Genomic DNA, 25446 nt, shown 5'->3' with positions numbered 1-25446 from the left:
CAACGCAAACCGTGTCTCTACCCATCTGGGTCACACCCCAGTGAAGAATCAATTTCATGGCTAAGAGATTTCCTACGAATGTCAACGGGCATTGCTGCTCCACAAAAACAAAAACAAAACACACACACAAACAAGAAACAGTTGTTGGTATCAGGACAACCTTCTTAGCTGAAGGACTGTTCACATCAAAGTCTGTATCTCCCCAAGGGTGCTAAGAACCGGCAGAGGAAGGCAAAGCTTTCCCGACAAACACAAGTCAGGGATAAGGGGTTCGATATGCAAAGTCTTTTATTTAAAATTTGAAAAGTTAAGACTTACGACCACCTCAGTCTACGCCATTCCCACCTCATAGGGAGGAATGACGGGTTCAGACTCGTGCAGAGCTGCATGAATTTACAGAACTCTGTAGGCACTTTAGAAGTGAAGCTTGGCTTCAAAATACAAACACTGGGGGCTTTGGCTCAACCTTTTAATATAAAAAATTCACTGATGTACAAAAATGTGAAAGTGTGACAATGACAACATATGAAATCCTGTGATTGAGAGTCCCCTCGAGAGCGCGCCATGGTGCCCGTGCACCCGCCCACACATACCCTGGCGTGGAAACAGAAGCTAATGCAAACCATTGCTACCAAGAAGCGCCGACATGAGCGTTCTCCACTCCACCAATCACAGACCAGTATCTACTCCGAACATTCAGTAACGAAAAGTACGGCATCTTCCGGGAACAGCAAGGCAGACTTCTTACTCACGATGGACCAGCACAAATAAACCCAGCAAAAAGAGTACCGCGTACTGGAAAATAAACACAGAACGTCACAAGTCAGAGGAGCTTTTAAAAGTTTACAGGTCCTCAGAGTTCATGAATAAGCGGGTCTTTGTGGCCATGATAAATTACTAAATTATCCAACTAGCTGGTAATCCATTTAACAGTTTTCCAAAATTAAACAAAAGATCATATATACATATTTATTAGAGAGCAAAAAAGAGAGAGAGTGTGAGTGGGGAGAGGGGCAGAGGGACAGAGACAGAGAAAATCTCAAGTAGGCGCTATGCTCAGCACAGAGCCCAACGCGGGGCTCGATCCCACTACTCTGGGATCATGAGCTGAGCCGAAATCAGGAGTCAGACGCTCAACCAACTGAGCCACCCAGGAGCCCCAAAAGATCCCATTTTTAATGAAACAAACAGTGTAGGCTCTTACCTTAAATTTAGGGTAGTCATTCATGAGGATCGTCACAATCCCAATATAAGGAACAAATCTAAACAAACAAACAAAAAAACTGATCATCACAGAACTCCCCGAGCAGCCATTCTCATTAACCAAATATTCTCAGTTATCTTCCACAGAAAACTAATTTTTCAGTTCACAAAGTCCATTCGCACAGACTGTCCTAGAAGATCCTTTCAACAACTCATGTGACAGGGAAGTTAGGAATATCACCATTTTATAGATGAGGAAACAGATGCTCGTGCTTGAGGTCCATGGCTTCTGTGGCCAAGAACCAGAACCAGATCTAAGGTCTCAGGCCTCTACATGGTGGCTCTCGGGCCACATGCGGACTCAGTGCTAGGGGCTGGGTTTGTGGTCATAACCTTCAGGGAGTGGTCAATATCTCTGGGGAGACAAGGCAAACACTGCCAGATTGTTATAAGGTACTTCATAGTAAATGTCCAGAAAGAGAGCGAAAGAGCTCCCATTACAGTACTGAAGATTTCAGCACCCTCTCATTTGTTCGCCACCTGTACTCTGGCTCTCTTAATCCTGAACCTTTTTCCAGAACAGTTCAAATCACCATATGCAGCAGACCAGTCTCACCAACCACCTTCCTTCACATGTCTGCAGAAGCGGACTTTGAGGACCACAAACTTTCCCTGAAACCCCTTCCTCCGTGGTTTCTCTAACACACCACAAATCTATTTCTCTACCTACCTCTCGGCTGCTATCCCTTTGGTGTTTTTTCACTAGTCTTTCTTTCCCCTCGCCCCTAAAGTTTATCCCCTGAAAACTCGATAAAACCACTGTTAAATAACCTCATAGACCTGATATATTTCCTTTGAAGTCTTTACCACAATATTTTTAAAGTTTATTTATTTATTTGGGGGGCGGGCAGAGTGAGAGAGAATCTCAAGCAGGCTCTGCACTGTCAGCGCTGAGCCCAACATGGGGCTCGAACCCATGAACCACGTGATCATGATCTGAGCTGACATCAAGAGTCGAACGCTTAACAGACTGAGCCCCCCAGTTTTTTTTTATTATGTAACTAGCTGCACAACTAGCTATATAGCGTCTGTCTCTCCTACTAGACTCTAAGCTCTGTAAGCGCAAAAACGATGCCAGTCTTGCCCCCCAGTGTATCCTCAAGGCCAAACATAACACCTTGCACCGGTCGTAGGCATCTAGTAAATACTGCCTGACTGAATGTTTGCATGTCCAGGCCTCTTTTTTTCCCCTTTCCCTTGGAGACCTCATTTGCTCCAGGACTTCACTTCTCTCCTCGATGCAAAATACTCAACTTCCTAAGAATTCAGGGGAGAAAGAAAAGGTCAGCAGGGGCCGTCAACGTGGAAGGAGATGGCAGTTAGCAAATGAACAACTTTCTTCTTTCTCCTCCTGTTTTACCGCCTCCACTTTTACTCCAGGGTGCGCTCCATGATACTGACCCAGAGCCTGTCCTAGAGAAGGGAGGCTGGACTGAGGTGGAGACTGAACTTTGCATACTTTAAAACAGCCCAGATGCTTCTACTATTCAGGGCTGTGCACCATGCCAAAGGTGCACAATGGGCAACGACCTCTGACATCACCCCTCCCTATCGAAGCCTTAAGGCAAGCTTGAAAAGCAGAAGTTTTGTCTTTGGTGCACTTCACTTCCTTTGAAGAACTCCTCTTACTTCCTGTCTCCGGTCCTCACCCCGTCCTGGCAGCATTACCAGACCCATCCCTCTCTCTCCCCATTCCCAAACTCTCATTCCATAAGTTGGTGTTTCCTAAGACCTAGGCCTCCTTTGTCAGAATCACATGGATAGCCTGTTAAAACGTGGTGGATCTTCCCCAGATTTGTGGAGTCAGAGCATCTACGGAGGGTGGGGCCCAGATAGTGCTTCTGCACTCTCGGGTAGCAGAGACTCAGTTCTAGCTAGTGAGATGCCTGGACCTGGCATGTGGAGGCAAATAATACCCCTCCTAGGGCCCAGGCTTTAGTTTCAACCCCTGGGACCTCTAAGAGCTGAAAATTCACAGTCCCTCCAGGATGGCAGAGCTAAGTTCCAGGAGGGTAGATTCAGGTTTTCTATAGTTTTAATACGTATTTTTTCTTTTTAATGTTTTAACTGTTATTATTTTGTCTCATTTATAGCATCTTCATAGAAGCAATAGCTTTCTGTGGGGTGAATCATCTAATTTAAGAATGTGAAGACAGGGGTGCCTGGTGGCTCAGTCGGTTAAGCATCTGACTTGGTTTCGGCTCAGGCCACGATCTCATGTTTTTGTGAGCTTGGGCCCCACGTTGGGCTCTATGCTGGCAGCAGGAAACCTGGTTGGGATTCTCGCTCTCCCTCTCTCTCTGCCCCTCCTCCACTCACACTGTCTCTGTATCTCTCAGAATAAATAAATAAGCTTACAAAAAAAAAGGATGTAAAGACAGATGCCTCACAGTCAAATGCAGACTAAATGCAATAAAAGCACCTGTGATTTCTACTAAACCAGGACCAGGCTGCTTATTCTGGTCTGATGATTAATCAGCAGCCATTCTCACAGACAAGACTTTTGCTGTTCCCTTCACGCATTATCCATGCTCCAAGAGCTTTCGGCTCCCAGTGATCATACAGCCTGTTTATGGGTTACCCGTGGAAGTGTCTTTCCCCCCTAAGGCTGGTTTTTTCCTTGCCCCAACACAAGTGGAATGGCAGCACCTTGGACTTTAGGAGCAATGGAAGCAAATAATATGTCAGGCAGCCCAAAGTCAAACAAAAGATTTAATTCTTCGTCTCACTGGTTCCCTCCATGGACAGAGGCACCAAAGGTGCAAATCAAGTGCACAACGCTACCATTATCGGTCGTCTTAAATTCACATCAGGCGCACGTTTCCCTACTCTGCTCAGAGAAACTCTGCTAAAGCTGAGTTGATAATAAGCAGAAGAAGGTTTAAAAGAAGTGAGACAAGTGCCACCCAGAAAGCCATCCCCAAGAGCGGCCGGTGCCAGGTTAACAACCAGGAGGTAGAGGACGGATAAACACATGTCCCTGGGGTTCTTGGGACCAGAGGTGCTGGGGAGGGACGAACTAGCTGCTCACACTCGGGAGAAAATGGTTTTGTCAGCTGTCAAAAGGGAGGTCTCTGTCTGGGAGCTGACTTTAAAAGGGTCATTGTTTCTACCCCAGAATGACGTTTCGAGTTAAGGAAAAAGTACATTTGAAAAGCCTCGTCCTTAAAACTGACTTTAGTGAACAGAGAGCTAAATCACTCTGCTCCTTTCTGTTTATGTCTCTCTTCATTGTCACTACATCCCACTGCTCAGCTTCTGCCTGTCTTTTGTCTTTCTCTACTCTTATGGCTAAGGTCCTCTTGTGTTTTTCAACATCCTGAATTTAGGCAGAAATCACTCCTACTAGATACTTGGTTGGTTCAGTATTAGTTTCACTTTCTACGGGTTGTCTTTATTACATGTTATAACATGAATAAGGCTTGAAAACATTCTGCTAGGTGAGAGAAGCCAGACATAAACGAAGACCACATATTGTAAGATTCGGTTTATGTAAAACATTCAGAACAGGCGATGCATTGAGACACAAAGTAGATTAGCGGTTGCCAGGGGCTGCGGGGAAAGGGGACAGGGACTGGCTGCCGAGGAGTATGGAGTTTTCTTTTGGGAGTGTGGCCGTGCTCTGAGATTAGACAGTGGTGACGGCTGTGTAACTTTGTGGATATAATAAAACCCACTGAACTGCGCACTTCTACAGGGTGAACTTTATTTTCTAATATATGTGAATTCTATCTCAATAAAAGAGATTTACCTTTTTATTTAGGGCCTTAGGCCTCAGCGTACAACTTTTTACTGGGCAACTATTTGAAAAAAAAAAAAAAAAAAAAAAAAAAAAAAAAGTTTTTTTTTTTTTTTTTTAATCGCATAAAGACATTTGCACCAGTCACTGACTGACCTGAAAACAAGTTATCCTCAAGGTTTGGGTACAGTCTGACTTTGAATTATCAGTTTAGTGTTTTATAAACAAATTTCCACAAAAGATGGTGCTCTGCCCACTGTGTCAAGGTGTCAGTATAATCAACGCCAAGTAAATCTGTACAGCTAAGGGTCTGTGCGCCTGCTGTGTCCCAGATGTTTATACTTGGTGGAAAGTTATTTAGTTCAGAAATTGCCAGGCTATTACTTTTCTTAATTAAAAGCTACAAAAAGGTCTGTATTTTCAATGTTGGGATTTTATTTTATTTTTTTAAAGACTGTATTTTTTGGGGGGTGCCTGGGTGGCTCAATCAGTTGAGCGTCTGGATCTGGATTTCAGTGTCACGAGTTCAAGCCTTGTGTTGGGCTCATGCTGAGCACAGAGCCTACTTAAAAAATAAATAAGTAAAATTAAAAAAAGATTTTACTTTTAAGTAATCTCTTTAATCTCTTTTAAGTAATCTCCGAACTAGCCAGGTGCCCCTCAATGTTGGGATTTTAGAAATAACACTGTATATAGATAAAGATTTTTAAAAAAGTCTTCAGAAAGACATACTTTAAGCATGTGCAGGGGTACCTGATTGGTTCAGTCGGTGAAGCAGGCGATTCTTGATCTCAGAGTTGTGAGTTCAAGCCCTATGTTGGTGTAGAGATTAATTAAAGCATGTTTTAAAATGTTTGTTTATTTTTTTGAGAGAGAGAGAGAGAGAGAGTGTGAGTGAGGGAGGGGTAGAGAAAGAGAGAGGGAGACACAGAATTCGAAGCAGGCTCCAGGCTCCGAGCCGTCAGCACAGAGCCTGATGCGGGGCTCGAACCCACGAACCGTGAGCCAAAGTCAGCCGCTTAACCGACTGAGCCACCCAGGCGCCCCAGGTGTAGAGATTACTTAAAAGTAAGTAAAATCTTTTTTAAAAAAAGGTATACTTAGCTCCAACATAGGAAAAGGAGTTCCCTCAAACTGGAGGCATGCACACAAACAGCTTTACAAGAGACAAAACACACCAGTGCTTGTGCTGCTCCAATCTCTCTGGCCCCAAACCAACACCTCTCATGCTACAGCTGAGGCAGCTCTCTCACGCTGCATTCTCTGTGGGAAGGGAACTCCTCAGTGTGGTGGCTGATCTCCAGCGGAATCACTGTGAACCCAGTGTCTATAGAAGGAGGGGACATTCTGACAGGGGTCAGAGCCCCATGGGGCATCTAAATAGTGAGAACCGGCAGCTATCCACTTCAGAAGCATTATGCCAGGACTTTTGGTGGGATGGTCCAGAGGGTGGGTTCCAGAGTTGGCCAGACGCCTCCCATCGTCAGTGTGGCCTTGGATAAGCAGCCTAACTTGTCTGTGTTTCCTCATCTGTAGAATGGAAATATTAGGGTTGTTCTGAGGTTAAAATGAGGTAACACTTGTAAAGATTTTAGAATGAGTCTCTGGCACATAGTAAGCCCTGGTAAATGTGAGTTATCGTTAATACTATTAATAACATGAGGGTAGTAACAATTCCATATGTCCTCACATCAACAACTTACAATTCCTGTCCTCCACTGATCTGTTCTCCTGATAAAATCTGAAATAAACAGGCTTCATATAACTTTTTAATTTCAGTTGACCTCAATGGTTTTAAGACTAGAAATAAAACAGCATGAAATAAACATGACAAAATTAATCTAGATGGATACTTTAAGTTGCTGACTTAAGAAACTACTTAAGAAATACGTTTCATGAAGCAGGATGAACACTGCTCTGGACCCCCAGAGACTAGGCGGTGTAGACATCAGAGTACATGGAAGCTGTCCAGTAATGTTTCTTGAACAAATTAAATAAAAGATGAATTTTTAAAACTGTCACCCCAATCATCATCTCATCACTAATATTCTTTCACTGGACCCCATTTCCTCCCCTCTGGAGCAATGTACCTCAAGTTTTAGATGTAGTCTAAGAATACTTTTTCAAAGGACACAGGGTGATTTGGTAGAACCAGCATCAAAACATTATACTCAATTGTGTGTGACCAGACGACTGGAAAGAGGGCCACGTCTCATGTGACACGGGTATCTCAATAAACGCCTCCCTCTGTACTCACCCCCTTGCTCTCCCCACGACATCCTTCTTCTCCAGCCAGTGTTGTCCTTGTTTATAGAGGCCTCGGTCATCAACCGCATTATTATCTCCTTTGGTCAAAAACTTGATATGTCCATTTTGCCTTAAAAGAGTACGGGAGACCCAAATTATCAAATACCTTTATGCCATTTGCAAGCACCAAATCTGCTTTTGTTAACTAAAACTCCAATGGAGCTGTGGTATTTGACCATCATTCCTAATATCAAAATAATTACCTATGTAGCTAAAAGGATGTTCACAACTGTGTTTATGAGAGGGAAAAACTGGAAACAGGCTAAAGTCTAACATTCAGGAGTTGAAATAAGCAAGCATTGAGAACGACGTTATAGAAGGACCGTTAATGACACTGGAAGATCATACAAATTTTATTACATGAAGAAAAGATTACATAATAGCATCGACAGTATAGTCTCATAAAAATATTAAAATAAACACAAGCCACCAATTTTCTGTAAACACAAAGAGCAAAGGAACACATTAAACTACCTCACAGGACATAATCGGCAGTAACCAGTAGGGGAAACTACAGAATAACTGACTTTCTTCAACAAGCTGTGAGGGACAAAGGAAGCAGGAGAAAGAATTTACAGGTTAAATGTAAGAGACTATAAAGCCATATCATATAAGCCAACTGCAACCGAGGACCTTATTTGAATCAAAAAGTCAAACAAACTGCTAAAAAAAAAAAAGTTATGACACCACTGGGAATCTGAACAAAGACTGGACACATAATGATGCAAACATACAGTTGTTCCTTTTTGGGGTATAACCATGCGGACTGTAGTTATGTTTTTTAAAAGCTCATTGCTTATGCTTTATAGACACTTGCTAAAATATGTACATATGACACGACATGACATTAGGATCTGATTTAAGTCACACAGGCAGGACAGTGGGAAGAGGTAGTGTAGGTGGGGCCGAACTGACCACAGATTAGTAATTACTGGGACTGGCTGACAGGTACATGGGAGTTCATTATACAGTGTTGTATACTTCTGTGCACATTAGACAGTCTCCATAATTAAATAATTAATTTTTAGTTTTAAGTAGGCTCCACACTCAATGTGGGGCTTGGATTCACGACCCTTGGATTCACTGACTGAGCCAGCCGGGCGCCCCAGAAATGCTCCACATTTAAAAAATAAAACGAAAGAAAAAAAAAACGATATAAAAGAGATCTGAAGTGATATACCCAAGGTAAAAGCAGTGGCCATCTATGGCTTTCTTTAGCTTACCTTTTTCTTCTATTTCTTTCTCCAACAAACATACATTGCTTTTACATGTCAGGGTTTACAGGAAAAGCATTTTACTTGATCAGGGAATTATTAGTTTAACTCTGCTAAAGAACAGGAGGTTGCCAATAATTTTAAAATTTAATTGAAAGCAAAGTACATTTCACAGTTTGATAAAGACTATCTTAAAATTAATTCAAGTGAGTTTGGGTTAACTACTGTATTAGAAAGAAGAAAATTAGCCTCAGCCTCCTATTGACTGATAGCCACTTAGACGCTAAGCCAAAAACTAGCTTACTAGACACTAAATGTGCAGATGAAACTAAATTGGAAGGTGCTGCAAAACACCAAAACTAGTTAAGTGCAAACAGACATGCTAAAAATGAGATTCTGGTTAGAAAAAATGCAAATATATACAGAGAAAAAAAATAATGTGTAGCTGACAAGTCGGTGAGCGAAAGAATGTCTGAAACAATCTGGAAAGTGAAAGAAGGCAGGTGCTGAGAGGGGCCGTCGCAAGAGTCAAAGTCGGGAGCGCAGAAAGGAAGAGTCCACTCAACCACGAAAACAGCAGCAAGCCCACAGAGGCAGAGGAGTAAAGTCAAGTTCGAGGAAAGGAGAATGGAGGAACGGGAAAGCTCCCCAGGAAAGGAAAGGGATGCTACAGGAGATCTGGGCTCTTCTGAAAGACCCAACTTACCAACAAAACACACAAACAGACCCGAGCTCCCGGGTCCAAGGTGCCGTCCGCAGGGACTGCTGGAGGGGTCTTGAAAAGCAGGGGACCCCTTCGACCTGATGGGAGTGGTGGCGGCCGGCTCCTGACCCACTGGCTGTCAAGACTCACTCCAGCACCTCACGGCTCACGGGCCCAAACACTGACCGGAAACACAGTCGCATAGGCTTGTCCCTCACTAGCACACGGACCGAACAGTTAGCATGCTGTCTCTCCGAGGAGCCGGTGTGTGTGCGGCTGAATTCAACCAGCATAATACCGTGATGCTGGGGCGGGGGACTGAATCACTTTCTAGATAAGAAAAAGACCCCAGAAGCCAAAGGGGTGCAAAACAATCTCTCTGCACAGAAAAAGCAAAGCTCGTCGTCTCAACTGCAAAAATTTCTCCTTCCGAACACCTGACCACATGCCGGTATTCAACATCATCAAATTATACCTTCTGTAATAGGCTACACTCGCTAAATGCGCATGAGAGTACGCTATGAAATAAGACAGAGTGGGAATTTATATGTGAGAAAAACATAAGCATTCAGAGCGACTAACAGGCTAACATGAGGAACTGTTCAAGAGAATTAAGTCGACTGATGATAATGAAAAGCAATGTCACCTCTTTACATGGAAACACAACCATCATTACGAGCTAGCTCTTTCGTGACTCATTTAACCTGGAAGAAAATGGAGAACAAGAGAAGAGTAGAGGGAGAGAGGAGTATTCAAAGAAGAGCTGTGGCACCGTTTGCCTCAGCAAGCGTTATCTCCTAGCTCTCGTGCAGGAGTGAGGCGTGAGAACTCCCCTCGTTTTACTTAATTAAAACACAGTAATCACAGTCAACGCGGGAGGTGGCGGAATCTTTAAAGACCACCACTGACCACCTTTTCGCAATACACTATTTTCCAAGCGACCTTCTATTATAAATACTGGAAGTTTCTTAACGTTTTTTACAAGAGTTTCTGCCTGAGCTCAGCGGTGCACTGGATTATGTGTGCTTTCCCACTGTCCGGTCACACAGCTCAGCGCACGCGGTTAGTGTCATCCCGAGAACAGGTAGGGCTAGGGAATGACTACGCAGGGCACAAAGAACAGATTCAAATTCATGGACCCAATACCAACATATTAAGTGGTACTTGGCCAGCTGGTCTTTTAGTTTAGGGATTCTTTGCATACAGGGTAACACCAGCATATTCCACCATATGTTCATGAGATCATCACGTTACAAAAGATAGTAGAGTAGATCCCAGTGCTGTACGGGGGAGAAAATGTGTGTTTATAACACAAAGAGAAGATGACTCCAAATTTGACATTCTCTCCGGGTGCTAGGGTTACAGGTGATTTTGTTTGCTGTCTTTCCTAAATTTATACAGGATCGTGTGTATACATGTAATAAGAGTGTTCACAAGACGGAGAGTCAATACATGAAAAAAAAAGAGCTTTATATGATATTTACAAATTTACAAAGGCACAGCACACAAGGAGCAGGTAGAGAAGGAGGAATGAGATAAAAGAAAGAGGTCAGCTGAACAATTCCCACCTCTATCCTTCTCAAAGCTCAGGATTTTATTTTATTTTATTTTTTTTAACGTTTTTATTTATTTTTGAGACAGAGAGAGACAGAGCGTGAACGGGGAGGGGCAGAGAGAGAGGGAGACACAGAATCGGAAGCAGGCTCCAGGCTCTGAGCCATCAGCCCAGAGCCCGACGCGGGGCTCGAACTCACGGACCGCGAGATCGTGACCTGAGCTGAAGTCGGACGCTTAACCGACTGAACCATCCAGGTGCCCCAGGATTTTATTTCTTAAAATAACGTTGGGATGAAAGAAATGAGTAACAGTACAAAAATCAGCCTGAAAAGGTTCAGGGCACATTTACCACAAACAATCCATTCTGGTGTCATTTGGTCCCACATTTAATAACAGTATTAACACTATTAAATCAAATGATTATCAGGGTGCCCAGGTGGCTCAATTGGTTGAGCATCCAACTTTGGCTCAGGTCATGATCTGCCAGTTCGGGAGTTTGAGCCCCACGTTGGGCTCTGTGCCATCAGCTCAGAGCCTACAGCCTGCCTTGGATTCTCCCTCTCTCTCTCTGCCCCTTTGTCACTCCCGCTCTGTCTCTCTCTCAAAAAAAAAAAAAAAAAAACATTTAAGAAAAAAGGAAATTGGAAGCTTCAGAATATTAGCTGGATCTGTTATCTAAACAGGACTTCAACTTGGAGGCATCTCCAGAATCCAAAATGAATCACCAACCTTAAAATATTCAGCATTCTGTTAAAATTATTTTTAAACTTTAAGGACTGTAATTGATGTAATATCTGTCAATGAACCTGTCCTAAAACAAGATGAACTGTTTAAAATAAAAAACTCAATCAATTTTGAGGGACTGCATATGAAAATGGACAACTTTTGCTCTACCCAAAGCAGGGCCTGAGTTTAATTTGATTTTCTCTGCTACGTTCAGTTGGTTCTGCTTTGCTTACAAAAGGCAACGCTAAGAACAAACGCCGCAAAATAACTCTGAGACTCTGGAAAACACTACCTGTACGGAATAAACCTTCATAATTCCACACTAAAGTTATTTTTTTAATTTTTAAAATTTATTTTGAGAGAGAGAAAACGCAAGAGGGGGAGGAGCAGAGAGAGAGAGACAGAATCCCAAGAAGGTTCTGCACTATCAGCGTGAACCTGACACAGGCTTGAACCCATGAGCCGTGAGATCATGACCTGAGCCGAAGTCGGACGCTTAAGTGACTGAGCCACCCAGGCGCCCCCAAACTAAATTTCTAAAAAAATTCAGTCATTCCTTTCTAGTCAATAGCAGAATGCTGTTTTAAAATTATAATCTTTCAAAATACAGACTGAAGTTTGAAAAAAAAGAGCTGTCAGATCTTCATTTCATCAGTGAAGAAGGAATTCTCTTAAACTAGAATGTTTAGGGGATTGTCGAAAAGCAACAGTTGACAGGTCCTTCTTCTTTAAGTGGAGAAAAAAATTACCCTAGAGGGTGGGGTAAGAATAAGATAATATTTATTTAGGGCTCCCCCTCATTCCCAAGAGCCTAAATCACCTGCTCACCGTTCTACTTGTCCTCTGTGTGTCCTCCAGGACACCTACTTTTTCCTTCATTTTTTTCTTTCCTTCCCTCCTGAATGATTCCTAAGCTAGAAGTACCATAGATTTAGAAGGGAGGGGGTGAGGAATACAGAGCTGGACAGGGAAGCACAGGCTCAGAACTCAAAGATCTTGTAATTCATCTTCCAAAACCTCTTAATGTTACAGATAAAGAAGCCCACCAAGAGAGGTAAAGTTTTTTGCTCATTGTTATGCCCCACCTCTACCTCCAGGTGATTCTAAAGGTTTTACATATGTCGTTTCTAATTCTAAATCTTTAAAAAGTTTTTTTAAAAATTTTAATGTTTATTTATTTTAGAGAGACAGAGAGAGAGAGAGAGAGAGAGAGAGAGAGAGAGGGTGGGAGAGGGTCAGACAGAGAGGAAGACACAAAATCTGAAGCGGGCTCCAGGCTCGGAGCTGTCAGCACAGACGCAGGGCTTGAACTCACGAACTGTGAGATCATGACCTGAGCTCAAGTCAATGCTTAACCGACTGAGCCACCCAGGTGCCCCCCACCCCACCCCGTTCTAATTCTGAAATGCAAGAAGGGTCTATGTTTAAAAGAGTAATTATATTTCAGAAAGTTTCTTTGGAATTTGAAAAAGTTGATAAATTTATTCTTGTTTGACATTATCTATTAGATTGCCTTAAAGATTTTTTTTCAAAAGATTAAGGAGGGCTACTTCATCAATTACATTAGAAAATTCTATTTTGGGGGGGGGGGTGCCTGGGTGGCTCAGTGGGTTAAGCATCCGACTTCGGCTCAGGTCATGATCTCGCGGTTTGTGAGTACAAGTCCCGTGTCGGGCTCTGTGCTGACAGCTCAGAGTCTGGAGCCTGCTTCGGATTCTGTGTCGTCCTCTCTCTCTGCCCCTTCTGTGCTTGCGTGCTCTCTCTCTCTCTCGAAAATAAACATTAAAAAAAAAAAAAGAAGATTCTATTTGGGACCATCTGTTATGTCATGTGCTCTGGGGGATGATATACAGGGCTATGGATCTGATTGTGAAGTAAAAGGCAACCAAGAAAAACTTCCAGAAAAAACTTCAGAGAGATAAATGAATTACTAAATTACTTAGTTTTCCAAACGTCTACCAAACCTTCAGGTGTTCATAAAAATGGACTGGAAGAAGTACGTAGGTGCTCCCCACACTTCTTAATCTTCAGGCCATCAAAATTAAATACTCAAAACACTAAAACATGAAAACATTTTAAAACAGAGAAAATATAGTTTGCACATACTTTTCATGAATCTTCAAGACTCGATGAACTATAGGAATCTCTCTTCCTTCTATCCTAAAAACAACAATTTCTCCCACTCGGATGGGATCTTCAACTCGGTTTGTTAAAAAGAGAAGATCTCCTCTATGAAATGCAGGTTCCATGCTGCCACTATGAGGGAAAGAAGTTAGTAAAAAGAAAAGTGTGAGATTAAAATTACTTTCAAAATTAGTTACTCAACAAAACAATCAAAAGTACCACCCTTGGGATATACTCAATACCTTAACAAATATATCAACATCAATGTATACTCTCAAAATATGGTTTCCACGGACTAATGAGTTACACAAAGCTTTCTTCAGTTTTTAGCCTTTACTAACTAGATCCATTTCAAGCATTACTATTCAAAGGAGCTTAAATCTTGAAAAGGGCAATGTTACTAATTCCTTAACCTTTTAAAATTTCAAGTGACAAATGGAATATAAAAGAATGAACTTTATAAACACTGCCCTTATTCCCACCTCATCTGAAAACGCTAAACATTATTCAAAATACATTCAAATGAGAACTGGGTCATCTTCTGCCATTTATAAAGATATAGACCAAGATGACCTTACGGTTTCAACCCATTTAGAAGGAAAAACAGCCCATCAAGTCAAAGAACAGTCAGCTACAAAGATAATGCTTCTGTTCTCCACTTATTTATTTTAAAAAGAGACACAAGAAAGAAAACCAAGAACAAGAGCAGGGATTTTTGTCTAAGAATTTCAGAAACGAGTAAAGGATTCAATGCCATGGTGATTAGTGAAGACAAACTTCTAGAGCGTCTTCTCACCTCTCCTCTGGTCCACCCTGTACCAAGTTCTTCAAAGGTCCTATGATATTTGTACTAATTAACGAACCTTTTCTTGCTATGAAGAAATAGCCCATCAGTATTATTTTCTGAAACTTGAACTCCAGTGCTCAGTAACAATAGATTTAGTAAGAGAAAAATAAATAAGGATTAAAATCTAATATAAGAATAATGACAAAGTCCAAACATGTCTTTATGGAGATTCTGGGACCTCATAAGAGAATATAGCAGTGGTTCCCAAACTTTGCTGCATATTAGAATCACCCGGGGAACTTTTAAAAAAATTCCACACTCTAGGTCGTATCTCTGGCCAATATAAAGCAGAATCCCTGGGAATGGGAGGCAGGCAGCAGTATTCTGTAAAGACCCCAGGTGATTCCAACGTATAGTAAAATCTGGGAACTGCTACGTACATGGATTTTCCAGGACATGTTTATTCTCAACACTTTTGTTAAGGTTCCTCAGGGGACAATGAGTGTTCCCTTTTTCAGATGTTCAGGCAGAAGACAGGACAGGTGTTTGGTGAAAACGTTAGAGAAAGTATTCTAGACATGTAGTTTACAAGGTTTTACTGATTGCTTTTTAAAATCAGTGACATCCTTTGTTCAAATAAAACCTTGCTTGAAAATTATATAAATAAAACAGAATAAAGCTGAGTTGCTATGGTTTAATAGTTCATTTTTATTGAGCATTTACTGTATACAAAGTGCTATTCTGTTTCTTTTAAACAATCTTCAGAACAACTCTATGATGTAGATATTATCTTTTAATTTTTTTAACACTTATTTTTTTGAGAGAGAGAGAGACAGAGAGAGAGAGACGAGAGAGAGAGAGAGAGAGAGAGAGAGAGAGAATGAGTAGGGGAGGGGCAAAGAGAGAGGGAGACACAGAATCTGAAGCAGGCTCCAGGCTCTGAGCTGTCAGCACAGAGCCCAATGTGGTCTTGAACCCACGAACTGTGAGATCATGACCTGAGCCAAAGCTGGATGCTCAACCGATGGAGCCACCCAGGCGCCCCTGATTTAGATATTATTAGTACCCCAACTTTATAGATAAGGAGATTGAGGCTAAGAAAGGTAGAAAGTTATCAACCAAAAAAATTATAAAGAGGAGATTTGAACAGGGAGTCCAACAGAATCTACTCTCACTGTGCTAAACTGCCTCTGAACCACACTAGAATTTTAGGGAGTATTATAATCATACTGCATTTAAGAAACGTCACTTCTGGGGCACCTGGGTGGCTCAGTCGGTTAAGTGTCTGACTTTGGCTCAGGTCATGATCTCACAGTTCGTGAGTTCGAGCCCCGCGTCTGGCTCTGTGCTGACAGCTCGGTGCCTGGAGCCTGCTTCACATTCTGTGTCTCCCTCTCTCTCTGCCCCTTCCCTGCTCATGCTCTGTCTCTCTCTGTCTCAAAAATAAATAAACATTAAAAAAAAAAAAAACATCACTTCAGAAGCTACAGAGTAAAGGATATTTAAATATTAATTTTTTTAATGTTTATTTTTGAGAGAGACAAAGAGACAGAATGTGAGTGGGGGAGGGTTAGAGAAAGGGAGACACAGAATCGGAAGCAGGCTGCAGGCTCTGAGCTGTCAGCACAGAGCCTGATGTAGGGCTTGAACCCACGAATGGTGAGATCATAACCTGAGCCGAAGTCGGATGCCTAACCAACTGAGCCATCCAGGCGCCCCAGGACATTCAAATATTTACTGAAATAATGAGTAAACTAGAAAAGACCAGAAGGTAGACTGGGAGACCAGTTGTCCAAACTATTACTTGGCAACCATTAAAAGTGTTATTAAAAATATGGACACGGGAGAATCACAAGGGGACAAATAAAGAAAAGGATGCACATACAGAATTACTTCAAGTATGTAGGAAGTAATATACATGAAAAAAGAGACCAAAATGGTATATTCATTATATCCCAAACTACGGGTGACTTCACTTCATCTAGATTCTTTGTGTTTTCAATGTTTCATACAATGAAAATATATTAACTTTTTCTGATTATAAAAGCATACTTTTAAAGGTCACTACAACAGCCCAGGCAGGAAATGCTGAGGGCCTGAAATAGAACAACAGCAGGGGAGACAATTATAAAAGAGTAGAAGAGAGAGGGAAAACAACAAATTTGATGGCCAATCGGATATGACAGAAAGGGGTGAGCAAGGATGACTCCGGGGTTTTCAACAATGGCAATGGAGCAGATGGCAGTGACGGTCACAGAAACAGGGGGAAGAAGAACAGGTGTGTGGGAAAGGAGATGAATTTTACTTTTATTACATGGAGTTTCAAGTGCCTGGTCAACATTCAGATGGAGATGTCCAGGGTAGGGTGAAAACAAGAGTCTAGATTTCAGAGAGAAAAATCTAGAAATCTAGACTTCGGCTCAGGTCATGATCTCACAGCTCATGGGTTCGAGCCCCGCGTCGGGCTCTGTGCTGACAACTCAGAGCCTGGAGCCTGCTTCGGATTCTGTGTCACCCCCTCTCTCTGCCCCTCCCCCACTTGTGCTCTGTCTCTCTCTGTCTCAGAAATAAACATTAAAAAAAATTTAATACATCAATCATAAACTTTATAAAAAGTTATATATAAACCACTGAAATATTTTAAAACTGATTTCAGCTCTATTAAAGGGGAAAAAAAGTTTTGAAAGTTCCCTGAAACTCAGTTAATGAAAGTATTTGTCTTCACCTGAAACTAACATAACACTGCGTGTTAATTATATTGGAATTTAAAAAATAAATAAAAAATTATTAACAAAGAAAAGTTATTTGTCTTTATCCCCAATGACTTCACAAAAGTCTTAAAGGCGGGTTCTCGGTTAGCCTGAGTCCTTTGAGGCATATTTGGTTCCATGTAAAAATTATATTCCTCGAAGTTACATGAAACCTGGGCCACCTGCTTTTACTTGGCCACCCAATCACATACATGACCTTTCTCTAGTGACTGCTCCTTCCAGTCTTGATCAAATTCTCTTCCAATAGGACCTGGTCTCTTTTTTTTTTTTTTTTAATTTTTGAGACAGAGAGAGACAGAGCATGAACGGGGGAGGGGCAGAGAGAGAGGGAGACACAGAATCGGAAGCAGGCTCCAGGCTCTGAGCCATCAGCCCAGAGCCCGATGCGGGGCTCGAACTCACGGACCGTGAGATCGTGACCTGAGCTGAAGTCGGCCGCTTAACTGACTGAGCCACCCAGGCACCCCAAGACCTGGTCTCTTTTAATTTCCTTTCCTTATTTCACACTGGTAATAGGAAAAGCTTAGTATATAAATAAACCTCGCTGCAAAATAACTTATCCCAATGCCACTTTTAAGCCCCAAATGATATTACAAATTTTCTAGCTGCAGGACCACCACTGTGTCGAGCAGGGCCTTAGTTGAATCCCCTGTTCACTTCAACATCTCCATTTCAAGGGTCATGAGACTGTCCTTAAGCAGCTCCACTGAAGGGAACTCAATATGAAAGAATCCCAGAAGACTCTCGAAAAGAAGCCTCCCCGGGCTCTCTCTCTACACCTTTTCCCCACAGCGCCAATTAGTGTGGTTTCTCCTGTCAGTGTTTGAAACTGAAGCTCTCCACTGAGTCTAAAACTGTCTGGGAACTTGGGGCGAAGTCTCTATACTCCCAGACTAGTACATTAAATGCTTTCCCAGCTAATAAAATCCATGCCTTTGGATCTCTAGAATTACAGTTCCGTGTGACTGTTAAGAAACACAGAACAAAGGTATGCGTAACAGCAAGTAAGGTAAGAGTGAGACACTGGAGACCCAGCGCCCTGGTGCTGGAACCACTTGTTGCTGAAATTTGTACATCCTTTTCTTTCTTTTAAATTTTTCTTTAATGTTTATTTATTTTTGGGAGAGAGAGAGAGAGAGAGAGAGAGAGAGAGAGGGCAAGTGGGGGAAGTGCAGGGAGAGAAGGAGGCACAGAATCTGAAGCAGGCTCCAGGCTCTGAGCTATCAGCACAGAGCCCAATGTGGGGCTCAAACTCACGGACCGCAAGATCATGACCTGAGCCGAAGTCGGACACTTAACTGACTGAGCCACCCAGGCGCCCCTGAAATTCATATATCCTAATATGACAATGAAGGAATCAAATTGATCTTGTTAACAGTAATGTACTAGTACCTAGAATTTACACATTAGTGATTTATTTTATATTAACACACCATTATCTCCAGAAAAGACTTGAAAACAGCTTACATAATTAAACCCCAAATAAGACAGAACTATAATGATTCAATTCAAGAACCAACTGGTAATTCTCCCAGAAGGAGTTAGTTACTAAATTAGTTTTTTTTTTTTTAAAGCACTAGAGTATGAATACGAGGGTAGAGAAGGTGGAACGGTGGAAAAAAAATCAGTACTATCTGTCACTTTAAGAGACAGCATTGGTATCTTCAAAATTCCTGAAGTCTATTTAGAAGTGATATTTAAAGGTCAGCAGGAAACACGGAAATAATCAGTGATGTTTCTGTACTGACACTGAGTGCCGCAGAAAAACTCTTAATTCGTGGAGAGGATACAGAATCTAGTAAACTAACAACTAAGTATCAGTCTTGACGTATCAAAATGAAGAGCGCACCAAGACAGAAGAATTTCAGGAAAACACAGTACATTGAAACACTTTCTTTTTTTTTTTTTTCTTTTTTTTTTCAACGTTTATTTATTTTTGGGACAGAGAGAGACAGAGCATGAACGGGGGAGGGGCAGAGAGAGAGGGAGACACAGAATCGGAAACAGGCTCCAGGCTCTGAGCCATCAGCCCAGAGCCCGACGCGGGGCTCGAACTCACGGACCGCGAGATCGTGACCTGGCTGAAGTCGGACGCTTAACCGACTGTGCCACCCAGGCGCCCCACATTGAAACACTTTCTTAAGAGATGTGCCCAAAAGAAAACTCACAACAGAATAAGTGTTTTATAGAAAAGTCATGAGCCCTTTGGGGTCTGAATGGTAAGTGCCTAACAAGGCTGTGCATTTCTCACAGTTGAAAAATAGGAACTAACTCTCTTTCAGGCCCTCTTCTGGGAAAATGTAGTTTCTAGAACAATAATACAACGGTTATTCAGTTAGTCCATTTTTCTCTCAAGTAATGCCGTGCAACCCTATGCCGTGAAAAGAAGTTGTTACCTGAGCACCACTACGATCGGACTTTCGCTTCCGGTTATGACCATTAACCCCTTCCAGATCATTAGTGCCGAGGAAACTATCATTCCAAAATTTAGGACTTGATAATACAGCTGTAAAAACAAAAGAGAGGAAAATCAGATCCATAATTATCCCCGCTCAAGACAGCGACCGAGAGTAGTATCAACTTAAAACATTTCACGCAGTACCATCAGGGCAGCCGAGGTTCCGAAGCACTCTTGAAAACACCGTCGGGATTATGCATGAGCATCCCGGAACAGCCCCCCTACCACCCAACCACCTTTCTCCTTTTCGTTTGCTAAACACGCTCCCCTTACAGGAAACTTATGTTCAGAACTTTCAACAGACGTTATTTCATTTAGGCTACAGGACAGTTCCCCTCAAGTTCAATTTCATCCATGATACACACCAGCCGGTAGTAACATACCAGTGCTCCTGAACTCCTTCAGGAAGTACTTCCCCACAACACTTACCTCTTGATAACCGTGGGCTATTTGATGGCATGTGACTGCACTCCTCATTTTATGGTTGAGGAAACCTAGTCTCAGAGGGAGGAAATGACTTCGCCAAAGTCACGCAGCTCGTCAGTCACACAGTTAGGACTCGAAGTGTTAGGCCACTACTTGACAAATCGTCAAATTCTAGGACTTGAAGAAGCAGATACAACACCAAAAAGGCGTTTCATGTGAGGGAAATAATGGGAGCTAACTGTGTCAGACTGAGACTGGATAATGGGTAAAAGCAGAGAGGATGATTGACTCATTTTTGTTCCTTAAAAACATATATGTGCGTGTGGACATGCTGCAAGACAACGGGTCTAGTCTTCAAAAACTCAACATCATGAAAATAAAGGTGGGAGACTGTTCTAGATTAAAAAGGACTAAGGAGACACAACCAAATGCACTCAATGCATTCTGACTGGATCTTTGTTCAAAACAAAAAAAATGCTTGTAAGAAAAAATCCCAACTATTCAAGACATTTTGGGGGGTGCCTGGCTGGCTTAGTCAGTATAGCATGTGACTTTTGATCTTGGGGTTGTGACTTTGAGCCCCACATTAGACGTAGAGATGATTTTAAAAAGGCATTTTGGGATCAGTTGGGGAAACTCAAATATGACTTAAATTCTGGCACCCCTATGAAATATGATGTGCTCTATGGATACAATTAACATCATCCTCAAAGAAGAAAATATGAACATTTTCTAACGGACACAAATATTTGCTATTCTTTGAGTACTGGCGTAATACGAGCATACAGGTACAACCTGACACCCAGTTTGACACTCCCATTTACAGGTAGGGAAACTGAGGCACAGAGAGGTTATGTGATGTGCTCATGGCTGTACAGCTGTTGGCAGGCAGAGTAGTAACTACAACTCAGGTCTCCTAAACTCTACCTCTTTGAGAGGGTAGCTTCTGAAAAGACCAAAAAAATGGTCCTTTGATTCAGAAAACAGAATTGAGGAAATGGAGGAGAGGCTAGAAGTAGGAAAACTAGTTTCTAAGAAGTGATTATCGTCAACCAGTGGGTAAACAGTCAGGAATCCAGCTAAAGGCTGTATTTTCCAAATTTTTGATACTAAAAAAATCACTTACAGTACTGCTTAGAACAATAGATTCTACACCCCAATCCCGAATTTCTGTGAGATTCCACACAAACTACCAAATGTAAAATACGGTTCCATTATCCCTTATTCAGGAGTCAGAAAGGTGTCATATTTCAAAATCAGCCAAATTTTGAAAAGGTAATCCTTGCGAGAACCATACATTTACATAACACCCCTAGCAGGGTCTATATGGCAATATCCCCAGATCAAGCATGTTAATATTTCTGTGGCAAAACTTAAACAATTCACACTGAAACAAAATCTAAAAATAGCCACATCTATCAGTTCAAGTATCTTTTTTAATGAGTTGGTTTTTTTTTAACATTTACTTATTTTGAGAGAGAGCACGTGAGTGCACACACGTAAGGGCAGAAAAAGAGAGGGAGAGACAGCAAATCCCAAGCAGGAGCTAGGGAGGCTCTTTTATCTTACTCTTTTGAGTAAGGCTGTTGGTAGGAAAAAGAGGCGAGAAAAGAAAGGGAGAAGAACATGACAGTTTTCAAATTTTTGCTCAGATAGTGTGCTGCTGCCTAGGTTTCGGCCTCAGACTGACTTAGCTGTATACGAGCCTTTTAAGGGACATACCAGTTATACACAGCGGGGGACTTTTAACCTTTTCCTCCTTAATAAGAACGATGGGGGTGACTTTGGTGATTAGATAAATTTCCCAACAATGACTCTATGGTGAAAGGCAGTATTACAAGTCTGAGGAAAAAGGGAAGGGTGGTTATGGGTGGAACAGTGACCTTGCAGGGACAAAGGAAATTGTAATTTCTGTCTTTCATGTTTCTTTTAAAGAATACTTTATTAGATACCCCGCACCTGTTCTGACAATGCTGCACTGGTGCCCTTCTGAAAATGCAAAGATGACAATGGAAAGATTTTCATTAACAAAAAGACACTTGGAGGCGCCTGGGTGGCTCAGTCGGTAAACGGTGTCACTTGTGGGCACGCACATGAGCACTCTCTCAAAAAGAAATAAACAAACAAATAAAATACGCTGTAAGTAACACATAACAAGAGTTCAAGAAAATTCAGCAAAATAAAAGCTGGTAAATTTTTTAACAGCCATAATCTATCTAGAAGATAGACAGTGCGTTTAGATAGTGTGTGCATTTATCTGTTATAGTTATCAAAGACACAGTGTATTTCTTATTCTTCCAAAAGAGATTTGAAAGTTCAACACATAGGGTATTTTCATAGAAGTCACACTTTTAGCAATCTCCAGCAAAGACAGAAGTGACCATGGAAGCAAAATGTGTCTCAGGGCTACAAAACTACAGTTGGCCTAAGTCTTCAATTCCTCTTAAGACCTCAAACTAACAGACGCATCAGTCCATAACCACAATTCTCCTGCTGTCTAACTCACGAAAGAGGAAGTGCTTAGAAGCTGGGGTATTAGAGGCAAATATCCTGACGGCAGCTAGAAGTCATACAGATGGTGCCGGAAAAATTGAACGTGTTCAGAATAGATGCTGTTATTATGGTCCAGTAAAGTCACTGACAGTCCCACTGATGACCTCAAATGATGATAACAAAAGATCTGGAATAGTCTAAACAGGCATAATATTAATAACAGTAAGGTAAGTTTCATTTAAGACAAACCCATTATATCTTTTAAAAATCTGACACATGGGACATTTGGCTGGCTCAGTCGAAGAGCAAGCGACTCTTGATCTTGGGGTCATGAGTTTGAGCCCCATGTTGGATGTAGAGATTACTTAAATAAATACAACTTAAAAAAAAGATAAAAAATCTGACACAGAAAACATATCTTTACAAACATACCTTTATACCGATATACATTATCTTCTCATCACTGAAAGACATAAGCTACCAAAGCTCACTGAACATGAAACAGATAATGTGAACAGATCGATGTCTGTTAAAGAAATTGAATTTATAGTTTAAAGCCTTCCAACAAGGAAAAACTCCAGTTTCAAATGGCATTCACTGGTGAATTTTACCAAGCATTTAATGAAAAATCCTAACGATTCAATGACAACTCTTCTAGAAAAATTGCATAAGAGGAATAACATTAAGCAATCTAGCATACAAGTAATGGGATTTGTCAGGAGGAAGGGGAAGACAGGAAAAACCTGAATAATGGCCAAAATTTTTCCAAATTTGATTAAATCTATAAACTTGTATATCCAAGAACCAGAACAAACTCCAAGCAAAAGAAACTTGAAGAAAACTACAAGAAAATTAAAATAATCATCAAACTGCTTAAAACCAATGAGAAAGAGAAAACTGTAAAAGCAGCCAGATTTTAAAAAGACATTATGTAAAGAGGAACAAAGATCACAGCAGACTTCTCTTTGAAAATAACACATGCCAGAAGTCACTGAAGCAACATCTTAAAAGTACTAAAAGGAAAATTATCAACCTAAAATTCTACCTGAGAAACTTCTTTCAAAAACGAAGGCAAAATAAAGCCTTCCAAACATACAAAAATTAAAAAATACTTCTTCTTTAAAAATTTTTCAAGTTTATTTATTTGAGAGAGACAGAGACAGCACGAGTGGGGGAAGGGCAGAGAGAGAGAGAGAGAGAGAGAGAGAGAGAGAAAACCCCAAGCAACCTCCACACTGCCAGCACAGAGCTCAATGAGGGGCTCGAACCCACGAAGCCATGAGATCATGAACTAAGCCAAAACCAAGAGTTGGGCACTTAACCGACTGAACCACCCAAGCACCCCTAAAAAATACTTCTTCATCGTGAGCAGACCTACACCACAAAAAATGTTTTAAAAAGTCCTCCATGCAAAAATACCAGTCCCTCAAAAAATTAAAAACAGAACTACCCTATGACACAGCAAATGCACTGCTAGGTATTTATCCAAAGGATACAGATGTGCTGTTTCGAAGGGGCACATGCACCCCAATGTTTATACCAGCACTATCAACAATAGCCAAGGTATGGAAAGAGAGCCCAAATGTCCATCGACAAATGAATGGACAAAGAAGATGTGTATATATATACAAGGGAGTATTACTGGGCGATCAAAAAGAATGAAATCTTGCCATTTGCAACAACATGGATGAACTAGAGTGTATTATGCTGAGCTACATTAGTCAGAAAAAGACAAATATCATATGACTTCACTCATTTGTGGAAGTTAAGATATGAAACAGATGAACATAAGGGAAGGGAAACAAAAACAATATAAAAATAGGGAGGGGGACAAATCACAAGAGACTCTTAAATATAGAGAACAAACTGAGGGTTGCTGGAGGGGTCCTGGGAGGGGGGATGGGCTAAATGGTCAAGGGGCATTAAGGAGGACACTTGTTGGGATGAGCACTGGGTGTTACATGTAGGGAATGAATCACTGGATTCTACTCCTGAAATCACTATTGCACTATATGCTAACTAACTTGGATGTAAATTAAAAAGTAAAAGAAAAAAAAAAAAGTCCTCCAGGAGAAGTACCAAATAAAATCTAGATCAACACAAAGGAATAAGAGCAGATGTCAGTAAATACATATACACCTTTTCTTTTTAAAACAATTTTTATTTCAATATTTTTAAACTTTTATTTATTTTGAGAGAGTGTGTGCACAAGTGGGGGAAGGGGCAGAGAGAGAGAGAGAGAGAGAGAGAGAGAGAGACAGACAGAATCCCAAGCAGGCTCTGAGCTGCCAGTGCAGAGCTGGACACAGGGCTCAAACTCACGAACTGTGAGATCATGACTTGAGCCGAAATCAAGAGTTGGATGCTTAACCGACTGAGCCACCCAGGTGCCCCTTCGAATAAAATTTTTAAAGACTATTAATAGACTATTTAAAGCAAAAATAACAATAAAGTATTGTGGCAAAATATACAGAAGTAAAATATATAACAAGAACCCAAAGGCAGAGGAGGGGAAATGGAAATGTATTATTGGAATGCTCTCATACTATACATGAAGTCATAAAATATAAGTTGAAGATAGACTGAGATGAGTTAAAAAAAAACACATGATAAACCTTAAAGCAAACAAACAAATAAGGTATGCCTCACAAGATAACAAAGGAATAAAATGGAAACTTAAAAAAAATCCAAAAAGACCTAAAAAACACAACTCAACTAATCCAAAATAAGATGAAAAAAGAGGAATGACAAATAATAAACAAATGGGAGAAATAAAAAAATTAAGATGGAGATTCCTGAACACAACCATAATAATCACATAAAATGTAAACTACCTATATACTATACCAATTGAATTTGAAAAAAAAAAAACGCCCGA

General features: G+C 41.2%; 1 protein-coding gene and 1 long non-coding RNA gene across 4 annotated transcripts in view; both read right to left on the bottom strand.

Annotated features, from left to right (window-relative positions):
• Positions 1-270: 270 nt before the first annotated feature.
• The window catches only part of SEC11A (SEC11 homolog A, signal peptidase complex subunit), a 40625-nt gene continuing 15449 nt past the window's right edge, over positions 271-25446 (bottom strand). Inside the window, exons 2-7 of one of the 3 annotated variants that reach the window (XM_027068149.2) lie at positions 19588-19697; positions 13616-13765; positions 7260-7379; positions 6706-6743; positions 1205-1262; positions 271-795 (exon numbers count right to left, since the gene is read on the bottom strand). In XM_027068149.2, coding sequence (XP_026923950.1) covers positions 1237-1262; positions 6706-6743; positions 7260-7379; positions 13616-13765; positions 19588-19697 — 444 coding nt within the window. In that variant the 3' untranslated portion in view covers positions 271-795; positions 1205-1236. The remainder of the gene's footprint in view (positions 796-1204; positions 1263-6705; positions 6744-7259; positions 7380-13615; positions 13766-19587; positions 19698-25446) is intronic. The other 2 variants (XM_027068147.2, XM_027068151.2) reach the window with 2 other exon arrangements.
• LOC128315850 (uncharacterized) lies at positions 17357-19082 on the bottom strand. Its single transcript, XR_008298943.1, has 2 exons — positions 17664-19082; positions 17357-17441 (listed from the first exon to the last, which is right to left on the bottom strand). It is a non-coding gene; the product is annotated as an uncharacterized LOC128315850 (long non-coding RNA).

This window comes from Acinonyx jubatus, chromosome B3 (genome assembly GCF_027475565.1).
Source record: "Acinonyx jubatus isolate Ajub_Pintada_27869175 chromosome B3, VMU_Ajub_asm_v1.0, whole genome shotgun sequence".
NCBI lineage: Eukaryota > Metazoa > Chordata > Mammalia > Carnivora > Felidae > Acinonyx > Acinonyx jubatus.
The sequence above is the reverse complement of the archived record's forward strand: the minus strand, read 5'-3'. Positions and strand labels throughout refer to the sequence as shown.